Here is a 22,017-nt window from a genome sequence, read left to right as displayed (position 1 = left end):
ATTTTATAAATAAGATTTACAGAAGTTTACAAACCATGTAAAATGGTCACAAGCTTCTTCTTAAGAAAAAGCACCTGACAACAGAGTCACAGTGTTATTAGTGAGGGCTGTGATGTTTGTTTAGTGGGTTCCATTTTGATTCAGACAATTAAGGTTATCTATTTATAGTGTTTAAATTAAGTTAGACTGGGCTAGAGAGCATATTCTGAAGAACTAGTTAGCTGCTTTTAATGCAATTAGATCACCATAAAATGGGGGGAAAGGAGCCTGTAAAATTAAAACCACCTTCCTCTTCAAAAGAATAGAAAGAAAAACACACATACCCCTGCAGCTAACCTTGACAACCACCTTCATTCACCCTGTCTTATACTTAAGACATGATGAGGGAAATGAATAAAAACAGAGAGAGTCCACTGCTTTCAAATGGTACACACTATCCAGATGATACTTCTAGCCTCTGCTCACACTTTACAACTGGGAATCCAAAAAAGACATAGATTTGCCAGTGTGCATTTAATCACCAAAGGAATGAGATATGTGGTCTTTTAATCTGTAATGTTTCCAAGACTTTGTTTCCATATATGCAAACAAGGAAGGAAGAAGTCTCGGCAGGATAGGAGACATGATGCACACCTGATGACCAGTTTGATTTAAGTATTATCCGTGGCATATAGCCTACTCCATGCTTTAGCTTTCAGAATATCTAAATATATTCTTTCCAACTTGTCTGTATTAAGAAATACATTTTGATTATGAAATGTACTTTAGGGGCTGCCATTGGGTATTCTTTGAGCTTAAAGGTCCCTCCCTCAAAGGGGTAATCTTAGGGCCCACCAATGACCACATGAAAATAATGGGTGCTGTTCTCATCTGGTTGTGGCAGCAAACACTACGTTTCTTTGATAAGCCAACACAGTATCAGCTTCTAATCTGCTCTCTGGCTTCACTCACCTCACACACAAGTGGAGGTGAGTGAAACCTGTAAGTTGTATTTTATGTAGTTCAAATCCAAGACTTTATTCTTTATTGCTGAGTATAAGTCGTGTTATTGATAAGCTAACCTCTGTTATTCAGTATGAAGTTTAACAGTATGGTCTTCATTTTAAAAGATTTTATTTATTTACTTTTAGAGAGAGGGGAAGGGAGGGAGAAAGAGAGGGAGAGAAACCTCAGTGTGTGATTGCCTCTCATGTGGCCCCCACTGGGGACCTGGCCTGTAACCCAGGCATGTGCTCTGACTGGGAATTGAACTGGTGACCCTTTGTTTTGCAGCCTGCTCTCAATCCACTGAGCTACACCAGCCAGGGCTCAATATGGTATGCATTTTAATTTAGGAAAAGTCAATATGTATGGTCACTGAAGTTTAGTTGGCATGTGAAATTTTGGTCAAATTTGAATGCTTAGATCATAAGTGATTAAAATATAATTTTTGTTTTTCCCTGGCTGGTGTGGCTCAGAGGATGAGCACTGGCCTATGAACTGAAAGGTCACAGGTTCAATTCCCTGTCAGGGCACGTGTCTGGGTTGTGGGCCTGGTCCCCAGTTGGGAGTGTGCAAGAGGCAACTGACTGATGTTTCTGTCCCTCTCTCCTTTCTTTCCCATCTTTCTAAAAAATAAATAAAATTTTAAAAAACAACTTTATTGAGATGTAATTGGCATACCATAAACTGGATACATTGAAGTATACAATTTGTTAAATTCCCATCCAAGAACTGTGGCCATAATCAAGATCATAAGCAAACCCGTCACTATAAATGCTCGCTAATGCTCCTTTGTAGTCCCTTCCTTCTGCCTTCTTCCCAGTGCCCCTCACCCCCAACCTACCTGTCACTTTAAACTGTTCACATTTTCTAGAATTTTATATGCATAGAATCATATAGCATGTTACTTTTTTATTCTGGCTTCTTTCACTCAGAACAATTCTTTGGAAATTAGGAATGATCTTTGATTTTAAGATCTGTCTCTCTGAAAATAAATAAAATATTTTTTAAAATTTTGAAAATAAAATATAATTTTTGTTTTAATGGCAGTGTAATTTCTACCTTTACTAAATTAAATATAATGAGGTCAGTTTTTAAGGTAAAAAAACTCCTAACAGTTTTTTCTTAAGATTTAAGTAATACTGTTCTATAGATGTCCATGAACATATTTACTAAGACATCTTTTTTTTTTGAGACATCTTTTTTATAAATAAATTGACTATTCAGAGACATTTTATTTCGTAAGCTCATGTGTGGTCTTCATTTCTTAGGTCAAAGAAATTGTCTGTTCCAGCCTCAGTGGTTTCCAGGATAATGGGAAGAGGAGGGTGCAATATCACTGCAATACAAGATGTTACTGGTGCCCATATTGATGTGGATAAACAAAAAGATAAGAATGGCGAGAGAATGATCACAATAAGGTAATTGTAGAAAATGTATATTGGCTAATTCTGTGTGGAAATTAAATTTCATTAGAAACATATTTTCGTTAGGTATGGTAGAATCAAGAATTTTCTTTCATGGTAAAGATCACCTGGATTTTTATGTTTTTGATCTTGTTTTTGTTTTTTTTGTTTGTTTGTTTTCTCCCCAGGGGTGGTACAGAATCAACAAGATATGCAGTTCAACTTATCAATGCACTTATTCAAGATCCTGCTAAGGAACTGGAAGACTTGATTCCTAAAAATCATATCAGAACACCTACCAGCACCAAGTCCGTCCACACAAACTTCTCGTCTGGAGTAGGCACCACAGCAGCTTCCAGTAAAAATGCATTTCCCTTGGGTGCTCCAACTCTTGTAACTTCGCAAGCAACAACATTGTCTACGTTCCAGCCCACCAATAAACTTAATAAGAATGTTCCAACAAATGTACGTTCTTCTTTCCCAGTTTCCCTACCCTTAGCTTATCCCCACCCTCATTTTGCCCTGCTGGCCGCTCAGACTATGCAACAGATCCGGCATCCTCGCTTACCTATGGCCCAGTTTGGAGGATCCTTTTCGCCCTCTCCTAACACTTGGGGACCATTCCCAGTGAGACCTGTGAATCCTGGCAACACAAATAGCTCTCCAAAGCATAATACCACAGCCCGGCTACCTAACCAGAATGGAACTGTTTTACCCTCCGAGTCTGCTGGACTAGCTACTGCCAGTTGTCCTATCACTGTCTCTTCGGTCGTTGCTGCCAGTCAGCAACTGTGTATGACTAACACCCGGACTCCTTCATCAGTCAGAAAGCAGTTGTTCGCCTGTGTGCCTAAGACAAGTCCTCCAGCAACAGTGATATCTTCTGTGACAAGCACTTGTAGTTCCCTGCCTTCAGTCTCCTCTGCCCCTGTCACTAGTGGGCAAGTTCCCACCACATTTCTACCCGCAAGTACTCCTCAAGCACAGCTTTCTTCACAAAAGATGGAGTCTTTCTCTGCCATGCCACCCCCCAAAGAGAAAGTGTCCACACAGGACCAACCCATGGCAAACCTGTGTGCCCCATCTTCAACTGCAAATAGCTGCAATAGCTCTGCCAGTAACACCCCAGGAGCCCCAGAAACTCACGCATCCAGTAGTCCCACTCCTCCCTCCAACAACACACAGGAGGAAGCCCAGCCATCCAGTGTATCTGATTTAAGTTCCATGTCAACGCCTTTCGTGTCTAATTCAGAACCTGCTCCATTGACTTTGGCATCACCGAGATTGGTTGCTGCTGATAATCAGGATACCAATAATTTACCTCAATTAGCTATACCAGCACCTCGAGTTTCTCATCGAATGCAGCCCAGAAATTCTTTTTACTCAGTGGTACCAAATGCAACTATACACCAGGATCCCCAGTCTATTTTTGTTACAAATCCAGTTCCTTTAACACCACCTCAAGGCCCACCAGCTGCAGTGCAGCTTTCTTCAGCCATGAACATTATGAATGGTTCTCAGATGCACATTAACCCAGCAAATAAATCGTTGCCACCGACATTTGGCCCAGCCACACTGTTCAATCACTTCAGTAGTCTTTTTGATAGCAGTCAGGTGCCAGCCAACCAGGGTTGGGGAGATGGTCCACTGTCCTCACGAGTTGCTGCAGACGCCTCTTTCACTGTTCAGTCTGCGTTCCTGAATAACTCTGTACTTGGACACTTGGAAAACGTGCACCCTGACAACTCTAAGGCACCTGGCTTCAGACCACCTTCCCAGAGAGTTTCTACTAGCCCAGTTGGTAAGTTATTATAGCCAGCACTGCAGCTCAGTTTGGGGCTCTAATAGCATAATCTAATATTCTAAGATAATAATAAAATCTTTATTTTGTGTATAATACTGCATAATCTTAAATGAGAGTATTTCATAAAGACGCTTTAATGATTGCTGATTGACTAGGCAAGACAGTAGCTGTAAGTCACTCACATACACTGAGCTGCTTTATGTTCTCTATATGATCTCTGTCCCTGTAGCAACGACCTTGTGTCAGTCCATTTTCTTACAATTGGTATAAGGTAAAATTAATAAAACAAGACTCACAGGTCTTGGGCCAGATGCTTCAAGGACTCCAAATTTACAGACTTTAAAATCACAGTGATTGCTTGCTTTTCTCAGATTTAAAAAGTTTGAGTTACAGAGATGTTTGGGCACCAGCACATAATCTTAATTCTTTGTTTTCAGCCTTGGGTTCTCTGATCGAATATTAAATGATGTCATTTAATAGTACTCCCGTTATTTACATTAGGTGGAACTGGTTGAAGACATCCAGTCTTCCTTGAGCTATTTGAAAAAGATCAGCTTAGATTCAGCTGTTTATCCTCAAAATCAGAAATTAGCTGCTGAGGCATTATAAGAAATATATAGAAAGATATGAGGTCAGTGTTGGCTTGGAGATATTTGGGAAACCAGAATCTATTCTCTAGAAGAGCCAGATTTCACTCAAATCTGTATTATTCTGAAGAACAAAATAGAAACTGACAAACCTAGAATGGGAGTAAAAATTTTTGCCACTTAGCATTTTTCTTAGGGTTGGAAAATTGTCCTATATACCATCCTTCCCTCTTTGCTAATTATAAATTGATCTGTGTTGTTTAAAATGTATGAGTTCCCAGTCTAGGGCACTTGCGTGAATTGCAGGGCAGGTCCCCAGTAGGTGGCATATTAGAGGCAACCACATGTTGATGTTTCTCTTCCTGTCTTTCTCCCTCCCTTCCCTTCTCTAAAAATAAATAAATAAAATCTTTAAAAAATAAAAATAATAAAATTTATGAGTTTATGATTATAGTAGACCCTTAGCTTTCATTTCTGATATGCTTCCATTTACTTGTCTTTTCAGGAAAACATAACTCTTGTATCATATTTCAAATAGAAGTGTAAGCTTACATGAGACCACCTATGGTCCAAAGTATTCTCTAAGATTTTTTTTTCTTTTTTTGTAAATAGGTCTCTATTTTAACTTTTCAATTTGGGAAAAGTAATAGAGGTTTTCAAAGGCCCCAGAATAAAAGAAGCGTGCATTGCCAGTGCTCATGATGTGATAGAAGGCATTGATTCTTGACTCGACTGGCACTAAAATACGAATTCAGAGTACCTTAGCCAGAGTTGGACCTCAGAGCCCTCACTTCCAGTGTTTGAGCCCTTTGTGGTTCACATACCACATCCCAGAAAATGTACAAATCATGTATGTCTGGAAAAAAGAAAAAAGTCAAGGAAATCATCTGTTTCATTTTGGGACTGTAATTATTTCTATAACATCAAAATAATATATTGATGATTCAAAATAATAATAAAAAACAAGCATTAATTCTTGACCCTTCTTCTGGGGTCCAGGATTGATTAAGCTTGGCCTCCTTTCTTAGCTGCCTGTATGGTTTCTTTTGTTGGTGCTCTTCTCTCATGGATAGTATTTATCCCCTCTCCACCAGTTTACAGAGAAGAAATAAAAGTACTTAAGAAGATGAGAAAGGATATGAAAAATCGAAATTTTCAAGACTGGTGATGGAGATGTAAATTGGTACAGCCACTTTGGAAAAAGGTTGACAGTTCCTCAAAAATTTAAACAGTTATCATAGGTTCTAGTAATTCTGGTCCTAGGTATACCTAAGAGAAAACATATGCCTGCTTGAAAACATAAATGTTAGTAACATCATTGTTCATAGCAGCCAAAAAATGGAAACAACCCACTGTTTCTTGACTGATGAATGGGAAAACAAAATGTGGCCTATCTATGTAATGAGATGCTATTTTTTATTATATATAACAGATGAAATTATAATGTATTAATATAGAATATATTATAATTTCTACTTAATAGAAAGGAAGTACTGCTTTGTGTTACAACATGGATGAACTTTGGAAACAGTATGCTAAGTGAAAGAAGCCAGTCACAAAAGACCACATATTGTATGATTCCAAATATGTGAAATTTACAGTACAGGCAGGCAAATCTGTAGAGACAGAAGGTTTGTTAGTGCTTGCTTACAGGTAGGGATATGGGGTAAAGGACAGTGGAGACTGACAAGTAATGCACACAGAGTTTTCTTTAGGGTAGACAAAAATGTTCTAAACCTGATTGTAATGGTTGCCCAACCCTGTGAATATACTAAAAGCCTTCGGATTATATACTGTAAACACATGAATAAGACCTGCTTGAAAGAAGTTTTGACAAGTTTTTGTTAATATTAACTACTTTTTCCTGAAATGAGCACTTATAACCCTTTTCCAGACCCTGTTCCCTTTCCCAAGTATCTTCTTCAGAGAAAGCAATGGAATTTGAGAAGACTGCTAAATTTAAACTTATGCAAACTAGATAGAAAAACTTGATGTTGTAGTCGATGTTTTTATTATTGGCATAGTGAAATTATCTTTAGTTTAAAAGTATGCTTTTTAGTTTAATAGAATGCTTTTCCTGCGTGTGAGGCAGGAAACAGTAGGTTTTGTTACTCATCGTCCATAGAAAATGGCTATGGTAATATAGATGCACATCTGCACTTCGAGGTTTTCCACAAAAGAGGAAAGCAGAAGTTGTTGACAGATATCATTAGTCACAACGTGCTCTCATTTCATGTTGCCTCCAGTGAAAGCTTTGAAATTTATGTAGAACATACTCCCGGTGGCTGCCATTTGTAAACATTGGGCTCACTTTTTCTATATCTGGTGCTGTTTGATGATACACTTCCGGACTGCAAGAAAAAATGGGCTTGGGCTATAGAGCACATAAATGGATAAGAATACATAAATGGATTTTTTTTTGCTGTGATCTACAAAATTAACTATATGTTTTTTCTTTAAAGAGAAATAAAATGAACCTTGGACTTTCCATTTTGAAGCCTTGGCTAATTTGGATATCTCGGACCTGTTTTATTTCAGGGTTACCATCCATTGATCCATCAGGCAGCTCCCCGTCTTCCTCCTCTGCTCCTCTGACAAGTTTTTCCGGCATACCAGGAACGCGTGTTTTCCTGCAGGCGCCAGCTCCCGTCGGGACTCCTAGTTTCAACAGACAACATTTTTCTCCCCATCCTTGGACAAGCGCCTCAAACTCATGTAGGGATCTTGGAGGAACTCTTTCCTAAGAGCCTTGAATAAGTTGTTAAACTGTTTGTTTCAGGGAACACTATTTTAACTTTAGTATTCTGAATGGTATGCAGATACTCAAAGTTTGTATTGCAATCATGTCAAAAATGGCCAGTCATTTGTAGGGTAGAAAACTTGAGTAGGGTCAAGCTCTTCTTCCAAGCCCAGAATGTTTATTTTACATTGGGACTTGGATCACGAAAAGAGGTAGTACATGTAGTTTTATGAAAGGACCATTCAGGGGCAGTATTGTGAAATAATTTGTTGAGTCTGAAAAGAAGTTGAATTTAAGTATCTGGTCAGTTTGGTATGATTCCTGATTTATTTATTTTTTACATTTTTGGCAATTACATGATTGCCGTTTATAAGTAAAAGTATTTCTCTGTTCTGACTTATTTATTTCAATATTTTGAAATAGATGAAGTTATAATAGTACTTAAACAAGATCTGATTTTTTTTAAATGAACATCATGAGGTAGTCAGTGAGGATTGGCCCTTTTGATAAGGAAAACTACCCGTGTTACCTGACAGTCCCATTAAGAAACAAAACCGTGAATTGAACCCTATAATGCTTTGCTAACATTTTTAAAAATATATTTTATTGATTATGCTATTACAGTTGTCCCATTCCCCCCTTCATTCCCCTCCACCCTGCACACCCTCTCCCACCCACCTTCCCCCCTTTAGTTCATGTCCATGTGTCATAAGTTCTTTAGCTTCTATATTTCCCATACTATTCTTGTCCTCCCCCTGTCTATTTTCTACCTACCATCTATGCTACTTATTCTCCTTACCTTTTCGCCCTCTCTCCTCCTCCCACTCCCTTGTTGCTAACTCACCATGTGATCTCCATTTCTGTGGTTCTGTTCCTGTTCTAGTTGTTTGTTAGTTTCTTTTTGTTTTAGGTGTGGTTGTTAATAATTGTGAGTTTGCTGTCATTTTACTACACATGTTTTATATCTTCTTTTTCTTGGATAAGTCCCTTTAACATTTCATAAAATAAGGGCTTGGTGATGATAAAGTCTGCTAACTTGACCTTATCTGAGAAGCACTTTATCTGCCCTTCTATTCTAAATGAAAGCTTGGCTGGATAGAGCAATCTGGGATGTAGGTCCTTGCCTTTCATCACTTGGAATACTTCTTTCCGGCCCCTTCTTGTGTGCAAGGTCTCTTTTGAGAAATCAGCTGACAATCTGATGGAAACTCTTTTGTAGGTGACTGTCTCCTTATCTCTTGCTGCTTCTAGGATTCTCTCCTTCATTTTTACCTTGGCTAATGTAATTATGATATGCTTGGGTGTGTTCCTTCTTGGGTCCAACTTCTTTGGGACTCTCTGAGCTTCCTAGACTTCCTGGAAGTCTATTTCCTTTGCCAGAATGGGGAAGTTCTCCTTTATTATTTGTTCAAATAAGTTTTCCACTTGTTGCTCTTCCTCTTCCCCTTCTGGTACCCCTATAATTTAGATGTTGGGTCATTTAAAGATGTCCTGGAGGTTCCTAAGCCTCTCCTCATTTTTCTGAATTCTTATTTCTTCACACTTTTCTGGTTGTATGTTTTTTTCTTCCTTCTGGTCCACTCCATTGATGTGAGACCCAGCTTTCATTCCATTGCTATTGGTTCCCTGTGCATTTTTCTTCATTTCACTTATTGTAGCCTTCATTTTTTCATCTAGTTTGCAACCAAAATCAACCAATTCTGTGAGCATCCTGATCACAAGTGCTTTGAACTGTGCATCTGATAGGTTGGCTATCTCCCGGTCACTTAAAAGGATTGGTTCTGGGGCTTTCATTTCTTCTTCTGTTTGAGCCATCTTTTTTTGGGGGGGGGGGATCTGGTCCCACCTATTATGTGTGAGGGGCAGAGCCTTAGGTGTTCACCAGGGCGGGGCAACCCAGTCTCTGGGTTGTGGCACTATATGTGGGGGTGGGGTCCGAGAGCAAACAATGGTGCTTGCTCCGCTCTCCGTGGGACTTCCCCCAAGCAAACTGGGCCCCTCTGGTGCTGATTCCCATGTGGGTGGGCTTGTGCACCCTGTGGGACTTTCCAAGGACCTCTCCTGTGAGGCTGGGAGTCTCTCCCTGTGTCTCAACCCCCACAGGTGTTTTCAGTCAATACCCCAAGGCTCTATTTCCCAGCGCTGTTATCCTGGGTTGCTGTTATCCTTACTTCACAATCACTGCCTAGCTGGTTCTGCCGGTTGCCACCCCTCTGCCTGGGTCTGCCAGCTGCCGCTTCAAGCTCAAGGTCCGCCTGCTGCGGTCTTGTGCGCCCCAGATGCCTTACACACCCGGTCCCAACTCTCTCTGCTCTCCGAGCTGCAACTCTCACCTGGCTGCCCGACTCTGCCCCTCCAACCGGTCTGGATAAACGTGTCTATTTTAATTTCTTGGTTGTCCGACTTCCATTCAGATCAATTTTCTGTCAGTTTTGGTTGTTATTCTGTTTCTAAATTGTTGTTGTTCCTATCTTGGTTGTGCGAGGAGGCACAGTGTGTCTTCCTATACCTCCATCTTGGCCGGAAGTGTCACTTTGCTAGCATTTAACTTGTCTTCCTTATGAGGAAAAGAAAAAAGGCTGTAGAAAGAGAGAAAAAAAAAGAAAACAGCTAGTAAGTATAGACATAGAGGGTCATCAGCTGTTTTCCAGACAATATGCTAGGTACTATGCAAACATTGCCATATTTAAGTTAACTTAAAATATGACAATATATATTTTCACAGGGCAATTTAGAACTAGAGTAAGAATAAATGTGGCCTTTTCTAGCCTTGTTCAGTTCAGTGTAGAAATTCTTTTTAGGCTGTTTGTTTATACATCTTATAGGCAGAAGTAGTATAGGGTAATGTTTCTAGAATTTACATATTCTCATTTGAATGATTTTAAAAAATTAAAAAATTTTCTTTACAGAACCTATGTTGTGGAATAGATCTTTCCAACAAGGTTTCTCATTTTCTTATCATTAGTTTTTATATGTAATAAAACAATAGAGAAATATTTTGCCACCAGGTGACTCTCCTATTCCATCTGTTTCTTCGGGATCATCTTCACCTCTTTCAGCCACTTCTGCCCCACCAACACTGGGCCAGCCAAAAGGAGGCAGTGCCAGTCAGGATCGAAAGATACCTCCCCCCATTGGAACAGAGAGACTAGCCCGGATTCGGCAAGGAGGGTCTGTCGCACAAGCCCCTGTGGGGACCAGTTTCGTCGCTCCTGTTGGACACAGTGGAATCTGGTCATTTGGTGTCAACGCCATGTCAGGTACTATTACCTTGCTTGTGTCTAGAGGGGTTTCTCCAGTAAGATGTAAGGAAACTTAGTTCCTTAAAAATAAAACAAAACAAAAAAACTTAGTTCCTACACTTAACAGTCAGTAGTAGGGGTGTTTAGTACTTTTGAAGAATTCGACCCAGTCTCAGAGTCTGGAATATTATGTAATATATGTAATATTTATAATAATACATGATATATATAAAATAATAAATATAGAGTTGATTAGAAGTAAAAGATTCAAAGCATATTTCCTTTCTCTCTGAAGTGTAAAACTGGGACAGTCATTTGAATTCTGTCAGAAAGCACCTAATCTTTTGAAAGACAAGGGTGGAATGGTCGGGGTACTCAGAAGACTTCACCCTGTTTTACAGGAAACTTGTTTTTTGTGGTTTGTGGAGATTGCCATGAACGTGCCCCGAGTTCTTCAGAGGAATGATTTTGATAACATTTAGTATGAACAAAGATCAAGTGCTAATGTTTTGTTATTTTATCCAAATAAATATCAAACCTTGTTCTCAATTCTTCTTTCCAGAAGGCTTATCAGGTTGGTCACAGTCCGTGATCGGGAACCATCCAATACATCAACAATTATCAGACCCAAGCACATTCTCTCAGCATCAGCCAATGGAAAGAGATGACTCTGGAATGGTGGCCCCCTCTAACATTTTTCATCAGCCTATGGCAAGCAGTTTTGTGGATTTTTCTAAAGTGAGTTGACAAACATCATTGTAACTTGTTTAACACTTTGCCAGGCAATGTAGTCACATGTTAAGGAATAGTTTGTATTGAAATAATTCTCCCTTTTGGTGGAACTAATTTGTTTCCATGACTTTGCCAGATCTTTTACCCAATTTCAAGAGTGGATTATGTTGTGTCTCAAAGTATCCTAAAGATGCCCCCTTATTCCCAGAAAGCCTGAGAAATTTGGGTTTTGTTGCCACAGCTATAGAGCAGCCTCTGCCCCTCAAAAAGCTGTCAGCCATCTCCCCAATGCCCTCGTTTGCTCTGAGAGCTTCCTGGCCGCCATGAAGTCAGATTATGGCTGCAAGCAATCGCGTAGAGTTCCCCTTTTCTTCTTAGCACAAGCTTCCTAGTGAAACTAAAATACAGGAAAATTGAGCTACTATGCATGTTCATCAAATATGGGAAATTTCCTGATGATTTGATACTAGATTTAGTTGCTTTTTTTCTCTTGTTGAAAAATGTTGCTGATTCAGACAGTCACTTTTGGTTTCTGAACACTATGTGGCGCTGTACTTACAGGCTCCTTTGGAATTCTTCTAATGGAGGAAACCTAGAGAGATCTAAGTTGGTATTATAGAATCTTCATTTACAATTACTTGAGGTTAAATCTTTCTTCCTTTCTACTGTTTTAGGGTCTGCCAATTTCCATGTATGGAGGCGCCATAATACCCTCTCCTCATCAGCTTGCCGACGTCCCAGGAGGCCCTCTATTTAACGGACTTCACAACCCAGATCCCGCTTGGAACCCCATGATAAAAGTTATTCAGAATTCAACTGAATGCACTGATGCCCAGCAGGTAAAATGGACTTAATGTTCTTTTATTTTTTAGATGTTTCATGTCATTCTTTGGGTAGTGCAAGTTCTGAATATCAAAAGTCACAACATCTAATCACCTTGTTCTGAATTAAGTTTTTCTATATCAAGATGATGCTACTAAACATTTTATTTCATATATATGTATTCTTCCTAGGCAGAAACAGTGAATTACCATTGCATTTATATATTCATTTTGTAAATGTCTAAAGATTCCTAATTAGAAATTCCAATTTTTCCTCCCCCTTTTCAGATTTGGCCTGGCACGTGGGCACCTCATATTGGAAACATGCATCTCAAATATGTCAACTAAGTTAGAAGGTCTTATTCTTTAGCCTTGTTTGAGAAACCTATGACCTTGGAAGAACCCTGGGGATTTTTTTTTTTAATGTGCCTAACTAAGAAATTTTCTCTGAGGCTTTAGCAATGGAAATTTGATTGCCCATTGTATAAGAACAAAGTGATTTCCAATCCATCTGATTATGTTCTGTGATTAGTTTAGCCATTATGAACTTAGTGCTTTGGCTAAACATACTGAATGCTATTTGTATGCAGAAGAGAATTAGATGATTACCTTTTAGGGAGGTAAATACATGTACAGTTGTTTACATACTTAAAAGGAAAAAGTTGAGTAAATTTCTTGTCATATAGTGGCTCTACTTAATGTAGCCTGTATTAATGTGAAATATTTACCAGAATATTCAATAAAAAGATGAACAGTGTTTAGAAGTGGGGTGTGATCCTTTCAGTGGTCATGCAGGTGCCACCCAGTCCACAGTCTTACTGAACCAAGTTGCTGATACTGTATTTGTACCCAGTGTCTCACATTTTACACTTTAGAGTCCATTCTTAGACTGCCTTGAAAAAGCCCTTTTAAGACTTGCTATCTGCTTCTGTGTAAAACAGTCCTTGTTCTCTTTCTCTTCTCTGTCATTTTGTAAGGGGGAAAATTTGAAGTCCTGCAGTGTGTCTTATTGGATGTTAGCAGATTGATAGATTTAGCTCTTTATGGGTCATGAGTGTTATTAAGAACAATAGGGTTTCAGTCAGATGACACTGAACAGACTTGGGAACACCCAAATCATCAACTTCAGGTTCCTCCTGTACTTCCTGAGTTTTTCATCTATAAATATTTTGGCTTTATGTGTTTCAAGTTTTGTTTGGGTTGAGACATGGGAGTGGGTGGGGATGGCTCAAATAATTCTGTTGTGTTGTCGAATCAGCTGAGTAATGCTTATAAACAGGTGACTAATTCTGGGCTTAGTTCCATGGCCCCAAGTATGAAAAGCCAGTATGTTTAACAAGCGAAACGCAGGGACACTGGAATGGATTGCTTTGGCCAAACCACAGGCTATGCCAAGAATCTGATGCAATAGAAAAGGAAAAGCTATCCCACTGAAAGGAACAGTCATCAACTTGCTCATGTTTTAGCACAATTTAATGTTCTGGTCCTATGTATTATCAATCTAAAAAAGAAAACAAGAAAGTGTTTGAGGTTGATAGAAAAGCCAAAGCATACACATATCAAGGCAAAGGAGGAGGCACAGACAAATAACAAAACAAATTTTTAAAAAATCAACACCCCCCCCCAAAAAAAGAAGAAGAATACACAGAAATACAGTCATTAGGGGCAGGCCCATACAAGCAGCACTTTTCCACTCGTACAGCAACAGGAGTTCTTAATCTCGGCCAGGCTCCTAGAGCCACCACCAGATGAGACGCACCACGTTTGTTCTATGTTGGACATACCTGGTTCTTTTGTCTTCCATATCATCTTCCATATAAGAACTTCTTTTAGTTCATTTCTTATTTTCTATTTTGAATGGATTTGGAATGTATCACTGATGTTGAAGCTATTGCGTTTGTAGTGCCTTTTTTTAAAAAAAGATTTTATTTATTTATTTTAGACAGAGGAGAAGGGAGAGAGAAAGAGTGGGAGAGAAACATCAATGTGTGGTTGCCTCTTGTGCCCCCTCTACTGGGGACCTGACCTGGCCCACAGCCCAGGCATGTGCCCTGACCGGGAATCAAACCAGCAACCCTTTGGTTCACAAGCCAGAGCTCAGTCCTCTGAGCTACACCAGCCAGGGCATGTTTGTAGTGCTTGGTAACCACAACCAGTGTTCTCAGGAGACCCCCCCTTGCCCTGAGGGAGATAAAAGACCTCTTGGATCATCTACATGTCCTGCTGTTTCCATTTAGCACTAACAAAAAAAAAGCACCTAATACTGTGAATGAAACTACTTTTGATGAAACATACACTAGTGAAAGATGATAATAAGTAAATTATTCAGTGGGACAAACAGGTGAGTTTTGTTCTATCTTATCTGTTTACAATACATTTGAATTATCTGGAAGAGCCCTTTACCCTATCCTCTGCACCGTGAGGACAACAGAATGAAAAATTGTATCTCAGCTCAGGAACTAGAACCCATGAGAAGAGAAAGCAATATGAGAAACCCCTTAGACGGATTAGGAAGAAACGGGAGCTGTGCAGTTGCTAGTAGTCATTTAGACTAACCTCCTCTCTGCCCTCTTACCAGCACTGCCTTCTTTTCTTTCTATTTGGATCCCAATAGCCTACTCCCCATCCCATTTTGCCTGCTATAATCTCTTCTTCCTCTGTCTTGCCTCTTCCTGGCATTACTTTACTGCTATTCTATCAACCTGAACCTTGGATTAAGCCTAGCTCAGGTAAGAACTTAATTACTTTCCAAATATATAAGGGATGTGGTGGGGGAGGCAGCATGGGTACAGTGGAACAAGAGTCAGAAGCCTAAACTGTTTTCATTTCTGCCACTTGCAGCTACATGACCTTGAGCAAGTGATTTCGTATTTCTGGGCTTCACTTTCCTCATCTGAAAATGAAAATGAACATTAGTATACTCCAGAGTCTCCTAGTCCTAACACAGATTCTCTTCTTTTTCTTGTGAATGAGAACATATGGTGTGAGAATACTGGAAGCCAATAGAGTGTTTACATTGCTGAGGTTTGAGAGCCCCTACCATTGAGTCTCACATGGAATAAAATCCTGCTCTTGTTAGGTCCAGTATTGATTTTGAGAGTTTAGTGGAGGAAGAAGAAAACCTTGCAACATCAATAGTGAGCCCTCAAGTCATTAAGAGACATCCTGCTGAGGCATAGCTCCAACCTAAGAGTAACACTTCTTTCAAGGAACAAAACTGTATCATCAAGGACCCACTTATTTAAGTAGTGTTCAGTGTAAAAACATTTCACTATCAATAAAATTATTGATGTTTTAAGACCCTTTAAACCTGTTGTGGCTACAGTGTGCTGACTTGCCCTTTTATAGGCCAGTCTGCTTCCTTCACTCCCTGCCCTCAAAGGGGAAATCCCACCACCTCAGCTAACCAGAGCGAAGAAGAGAGTCGGACAGCCAATGGTGGCCTCTCCTAACCAGAGGTAAGACGTCTCAGGACTTGCAACTACAGTTTCTATCTGTTCTTGCAGATTCTGGTCAAACCCAACAACTCCAGACCTCAAAATTAATGCATGAGGCGACCTGACCGTCCTCTGCTTGAGGTAGCTTGTAGAGGAGAAAGGCTGGTCGTATAGTTTCAAGCCAAACAGAGAGCACTTAGTTTATATGTCTCTGTCTCACTGTTTAAGTGAGACCTTTGGACCACATTGTAATCTCAGGGAAGTGGCAAACAAGCCAGTACAAAAACAGCTTCTGAACACCTCGTTCTCTAACTAGCCCTGGATGTCTTCTTCTACCAAGAAGCGTGGCTGGTTGTGACATCTTCCAGTGAACCCTGCCCTGGGGTGAAGGACTCTGATAATGCTGCATTTTCTCTTTATTCTCAAAGATTTGTCACCATTTACCAACAGACAGGGAGAAGGGTGGTTTTAAATACTCACAACTTAAGTGTATTAAGACCACCAACAAAAAAGGGCAGGGGTCTGAGATTCAAGATCTAATTTGGAAAACAAGATCATGAATCTAATGGTCAGATTGCAAACCAATTCTGTGATTACTTTTCAACTCCTTTTTATCTTAATGGTATTGGTGTGAGTCCACAGTATAGTCATCCCTTGGTATATGAATGGGAGAATGGTTTCAGGACACCCTGCAGATACCAAAATTTGAGATACTCAAATCCCTTCTATAAAATGGCATAGAATAATGCGTACAGTTAGCCCCATGGATTCAGTACCTGGGGATACGGAGGGCTGACTGTGCAAGGTCTGCCCAGAAAGTATCCAGCTAAGTAGTATGAAAAATAGAAACTTTTATTCAAGAAGCTACAAGAACATTGTACACAGGACAATGACACCTCAGCCCCCTTCAAAGTAGGCACCTTGGCATCTCACACAGTTTTCCCAGTTGCCATCAGCTGCCCTGTTGTATTTTCCTGAATCTCACTGATGGTCTGAAATCTCTTCTTCAAAGGTGATTTTGGTTTTGGGAAAAGCCAGAAGTCACAGAATTTCGAATCTGAGCTGTAGGTGGGCTGAGTCACATGGGTGATTTGATGTTTCACCAAAAAACTGTGCATGAGATGTGATACATGAGCAGGTGTGTTGTCCTGATGAAGCTGCCAGTCACCAGTTGCCGATAGCTGTGGCCTTCTGAATCATCCGAATAGTTTCCCCAGATGAATGTTCAAGCTTAACGTGCAAAATATGATGCAGATTCATTGTTCTCCTGTCTCAGTCATTTTGAATGAGACAGCCACACAGTGCACATGCTCACTCGAGGGCATCTGCTGGTACAGTGAAGTCATCTTTGTTCATGCATGCGCATTCCAGTCCACTCTCCTTGGCCGCCAGGTTACATCAATTTTGTGCAAACCGTTCTCTTTAACAATGGCTGGGCTTTTTCCTGACAGATCTCCTGTATTGAAGAAAACAGCATATAAGTGGGCCCACACATTTCAAACTCATGTTGTTAAAGGTCAACTGTAATTTGCCTGGTAGCAGAGACCTCATATTCCCTTGCGGATTTAGGCAGATTTCTGGGGTAGGGGTGTGTGTGTGTGTTTTTAAGGGGGGCGGGTTGTTTCTTCATTTTATTTTGAAGCTCCCATTCTCTAATGGGTAGTCACTGTTGATCATCTGATTTAAAATCTTGGTCCTTCATCCAGGTTGCATGGACAATGACCTGGCTTTCTCTCTCTAAAGCCAACTAAGTCTTCAGTTCCCCAGCCCTTGTGGCACACAGCATCTCAAAAAAGTAAGCTTCTACCGGCAGACTTATAGTAGTAGGACCTGCTGCTGTAACAGAAGGGAGACCTCATTTCCACAGTGATCCTTCTTGGAAACCTTTGACACTTCTCTCCTAATCTCCTACTCCGGCTGATCTTTCTCAGTCTCTTTTGGTGAATCCTCTTCCTTCACTACCCCTTAAACGTTGATGTGCTCAGGTCTCTTCTTTCACTGTGTCTTTTCACCAAATGTTATCCCTTGCCCTTGGATTTCACTCCACTGAGATCTGCATCACTAGCCCAAAGTTCTCTGAGCTTCAGACCAGTATATCTAGCTCCTTACTGTGCTCCATCTGAGCATTCCACACAGGTCATGTAACCCCAATATAAGGTAAGCCTCTCCCTTTGTTTCCCCTATTATATTAGGTGGTATTACTAGCTACCATGACTCTCAAGTCGGGAGATTGAGAGAATCATCTCCCTCTTCCTCACCCACCCTAGTCTGTCACTGTATTCTTCATCCTCTGTGTATCTGGATTCCCTCCACTTCTCTCCATGCTCAACAGTCACTGCCCTTTTGGCTGCCCCATTTCACTAGGCTACAGTCCTTACTTTCACTCTCACTGTCCTACATCCCATCCCCTTCCCCTCACCATACTACTTACCCACCCGCTTAAAAGTTAAGTTGTCATGGGTGGCTCCTCACAATCTGCTCCTAAGCCTTACCCTCCAGCAATGCTAGGACACTTTATTTAAGTATGCATCACTTTGTTAAGAGGCTCAAAAACCTTTTTAGAACATAAAATATACAGATCCTTTCTCCCTGGAGTGTGATTCTAAGGACCTGCTGACCTGAGGGCCTGCATCACCAGGATCTTATTAAAAACCTAGAATTTCTGGTCCCACCACAGCCTGTATCAGAATCCTCATTTTAACAAGCCCTCCAGGTTATCTGTGTGCACATTAAAATTTGAGAAGCACTAACTTATAAAAGCCTTTATTATTATTATTATGAATGAATGAAAAAATCAGAGCTAAGGGAAAATCTGATAAAGCCCGAGCCCAAGTAATATCGATGCATGCATGAAGTCAGGTGGTCTCTACTTCATTTGGAGAGTGGGGTGTGGAGGAATGCTGATTTTGAGGAAGCCAGAGGACAGCCGGATGAAGTGATCTTCAGCGTATATAGGTACTAGACCTCCTCTCCCACCACTTCTCCTGCCTCCTTTCATATCACTGCATGCATCAAAAATCTGAGGCGGGACTCTCTGACCTTCATTTCCAGAGAATGAAAGACCAAGCCCTTTCACCAGCCCCCTGCTCTTCCTTAGTTTCTCAAGGTTAGGTTATCCATGGCTGAGAGATTAAAAAGCAGACCTCTTTTATCCCCCAACCTTTATTCATCCTTCAGTCAGTCCAGGTATCATACCTTCCAGAAAACCCACCCTCCATCCCTGACCTTTCCCTGCTGTGCACCAGGCCTTTGAGGCAATTGATTGATTAACGGGATACATGTCTGTGCTGAAAGGCACAGGCTCTGGAATCAGATACACTCAGGTCTGAATCCCAGCTTCCCAGAACTCCTAGAAGATGTGACTTTGAACCAGTAATTTAACCTCTCTGGGTTTTAGTTTCCTCACCTGTAAAACGTGGCACATATACTGTCTTCAATTGATAAAAAGAATGGGTGAATTAGTACACGGCAGTAATGTGTGCAGGACCTCACTTGTCCCCAGCACCCAGCTTTAAACAGTGAGTAGTAACTAGCTGAGCATCAGCAGTATTCAGAGGCCTGCTGGCCAGTATTGGGCCAAGAGGAACTCCAGGCCTTGGAGGCCTGGACGGTACTCCTTCAAACTTTTGCCAAACTCAGTCTCCTCCCTCGCGGGAAGGCGGGACTGTCAGATTGAGTGACAGGGTGGGGCTCGGGCGGGGCCCGCCCCGGGCGTGACGTTGTCCTGGTGTTGTTGCTGCGGTCGCACGTGGTCGTCAGAGTCCGCTTCAGACTGCTGCGCTCTGTGTCCTCGGCTTTCTGCTCGTCTGGCTCGCTATGTCCACATCCACGAGCTGCCCGATTCCGGGGGGGAGAGACCGGCTACCCGACTGCTACAGCACCACGCCGGGGGGCACGCTCTACGCCACTACCCCGGGAGGTCAGCGGGCCGGGCTTGGGTCCACAGGCAATGGGTGGGCCAGCGCGGCCAGGCTGGGGTCCACAGGCAGCGGGCAGGCCCGCGCGTGTGCTCAGTCCCAGACAGGGGTGAGGAACTACGGCCCTCTAACTCGTCGTCTCAGGCCCCTCTGCTGGTTGTAGCTTGGGGGAGAACGGGTGGAGCCCAAGCCTAGTTTCTGCGTGACTCTGGGCCAAATCCTCACTGGCCCGGGTTCTGGGCGCCTTGCTTACCCACCCCTCCGGAGTTTGCTGCCTGGGAGGCAGAAGCCCCAACTGAGCGTGGCTTCAGCGGGATCATGAAGGTCTGGTAGAGTTGCTAGAGTGGTTTAGGCAGTTGGAGGCATGGGCTGCGGGTATCTCTGGCCGGTTGGCTGGTGGCTGTTTGATTGGGCAAGCTGCCTGGGATCGTAAGCCGCCGGGCTTCCCACCCAGGGGTTCCTGCCACGTGAAGGCTAAGGGGAGGGTTGAGAACAAGAGCAGGGCCTTTTGAAGACAGAATTCTGTGCCAAGTTCCTTTAGGTTGGGCTGAGCCTGATAGAACTTGGGAGAGGTCAGAACAAGAACAGCATGTTCCTGCTCCATAGCGAACACAGCTCCTCCCTGCAGGATATCAGGGCCCAGGTGGCTGCAGTAGTGAAGCGCCTTCACATCTGTTTGGTTTCCTGATCCAACTAAGGCTGGAGGCCCAGGCCCCACCTTGGGAACCAAAGCAATGAAGTCGAGTCCCAGATGAGCAGCCTGTAGTACCTGAGCTCCAAGTTTGGTGTTCCTCCTAGAGTCAAGACCTGAAACTCCCCTAAACCAAAAGCTGCTGCCTAGGCCAGCAGGGACGTCCCAGTTGCTTAGCAGCATCTTGGTTAGGCCTGGAAGTGCTGTGAAGGCCAGTCAGCTGAGATCCGGGCTGGGCTGCAGAGCAGTAGCCCTGTAAAACAGAAGTGTGACCTATAGGTCCTTAAAAGGCCTTTCTGGGGCTCCAGGCACCTCTGCCACCCAAGCTCCTGCCTCTTACACAGCTCCTACCCCTTAACAGGCACCAGGATCATCTACGAACGAAAGTTCCTGCTGGAGTGCAAGAACTCACCCATTGCCCGGACACCCCCCTGCTGCCTCCCTCAAATTCCCGGGGTCACAACTCCAACAGCCCCACTCTCCAAGCTGGTGGAGGTGAAGGAGCAGAAGGAGACAGAAGAAGAGATACCCGGTAAGGAAAGCAGCACCTGACCCAAAAATAAGAAATGCCTTTGAGTCCAAATGCGCTGGTTAACTACAGTTGGGTTTCTGCACTGACGCTGAGCCTACAGACCGTCAGCCCAGCAACCAGTCCTCCTGCCTTCTCTCTCTCCAGATGACGCCCAATTTGAAATGGACATCTAATCCAGTGCAGATGACCCACGTGTGGAATTAGAGGAATCTCTCATGCCACTGCTGCCACCACCTCTTCTTGGGATATCCGAAGGCCAGCTGGCCACATCTAATCCGGAAGGGAGTGACTGGGCCTCCCTTAGTTCTGAAGCAGCTAGACCAAGGATAGGGGTGGGCACCTTGCCAAGCCCTTAGCTCCACTTTCTCTCTGGTCTGTAGGCAGTCCTCTCAACCCCAGCCCTCCTCACCCAGGGGCTGAGGCAGGGACTCGGGGATGGAGTATGTCACTGACTGCTTAGTAAACATTCAAAGAAATGCCTTGGCTCCAGTGTTCTCAATGCTGAGGGCCCCGCAGACCTGGTTAGGATCAGAGGGCCCAGGGCCCTTCCCAGCTCAGATTGGGCCCGCTCCTAGTAGCAATAGCTTGTGGCAAGCTATGCGGGCAAGTTACAGGAGGTGCCAAACCGTAAACAGCACTAGCCTTTCCCTGCCAAGGGCCGTTCCAGCCTTTCCAGGAAGCAGCCTTCCTGGACTTGGCCTCTCCAGTGACCCCTCCCTGTCTTTTCCAAAGCAGGGAAAGAGAGACGCTGCCTAACCTTTTAGCCTTCTGTGATCTCTGCCCATGCCTGTTATGCCTCCCACCTAGAAGTACCAACCCTTATTCCAACACTGAAAGCCTCTACTGGCCCTTCTCACAGGCCCCTTCAGCCTGACTCTGTTGCTTCAAAGGGTCAGAAGAAACTTTAGGGCCCACATTTGTTCAGCTATGTTCTAATGTCTGGTTCTGAACTCCAGGGCACTTGCATACCTCAAGGGTGATTCAGTGCAGACAAGGCAGGCTCCCTTTCCTGAGGGAAAATGCTCCCTGTGCTATTTGAACCTCTGTTCTCATGCTGAAGTGAAAGCATACAAAGATAGGGTTACTCAACCCAGCAAGGAGTGTGCATTTAGCTCTGATTTAGGGGG

General features: G+C 42.5%; 2 protein-coding genes across 3 annotated transcripts in view; both read left to right on the top strand.

The window, feature by feature from the left end:
• The window catches only part of LOC123805981 (ankyrin repeat and KH domain-containing protein 1), a 108,372-nt gene extending 95,302 nt beyond the window's left edge, over window positions 1-13,070 (top strand). The window contains exons 29-35 of one of the 2 annotated variants that reach the window (XM_045818913.1): window positions 2,253-2,402; window positions 2,576-4,188; window positions 7,317-7,493; window positions 10,527-10,778; window positions 11,323-11,498; window positions 12,167-12,331; window positions 12,602-13,070. In XM_045818913.1, the coding sequence (XP_045674869.1) occupies window positions 2,253-2,402; window positions 2,576-4,188; window positions 7,317-7,493; window positions 10,527-10,778; window positions 11,323-11,498; window positions 12,167-12,331; window positions 12,602-12,661 (2,593 nt within the window). In that variant the 3' untranslated portion in view covers window positions 12,662-13,070. The remainder of the gene's footprint in view (window positions 1-2,252; window positions 2,403-2,575; window positions 4,189-7,316; window positions 7,494-10,526; window positions 10,779-11,322; window positions 11,499-12,166; window positions 12,332-12,601) is intronic. The other variant, XM_045818920.1, reaches the window with a different exon arrangement.
• A 6,005-nt stretch (window positions 13,071-19,075) lies between these two features.
• Window positions 19,076-21,366, top strand: EIF4EBP3 (eukaryotic translation initiation factor 4E binding protein 3). Its single transcript, XM_045819019.1, has 3 exons — window positions 19,076-19,669; window positions 20,720-20,890; window positions 21,035-21,366. The coding sequence occupies exons 1-3, from the start codon at window positions 19,567-19,569 to the stop codon at window positions 21,061-21,063; spliced, it is 303 nt and encodes a 100-aa protein (XP_045674975.1). The 5' UTR covers window positions 19,076-19,566; the 3' UTR covers window positions 21,064-21,366.
• The last annotated feature ends 651 nt before the right edge of the window (window positions 21,367-22,017 follow it).

The sequence above is a fragment of the Phyllostomus hastatus genome, unplaced genomic scaffold (assembly GCF_019186645.2).
Source record: "Phyllostomus hastatus isolate PE091 unplaced genomic scaffold, TTU_PhHast_1.1 phas_contig_150, whole genome shotgun sequence".
Taxonomy (NCBI): domain Eukaryota; kingdom Metazoa; phylum Chordata; class Mammalia; order Chiroptera; family Phyllostomidae; genus Phyllostomus; species Phyllostomus hastatus.
This window is presented reverse-complemented; position numbering and strand designations above follow the sequence as displayed.

Excerpts from the sequence above, each read along its gene's own strand:
- EIF4EBP3 (XM_045819019.1), top strand. The coding sequence starts at position 19,567 with ATGTCCACATCCACGAGCTGCCCGATTCCGGGGGGGAGAGACCGGCTA. Across the intron at positions 19,670-20,719 it reads CTACGCCACTACCCCGGGAG|GCACCAGGATCATCTACGAA; the intron begins GTCAGCGGGCCG and ends ACCCCTTAACAG. Across the intron at positions 20,891-21,034 it reads GACAGAAGAAGAGATACCCG|ATGACGCCCAATTTGAAATG; the intron begins GTAAGGAAAGCA and ends CTCTCTCTCCAG.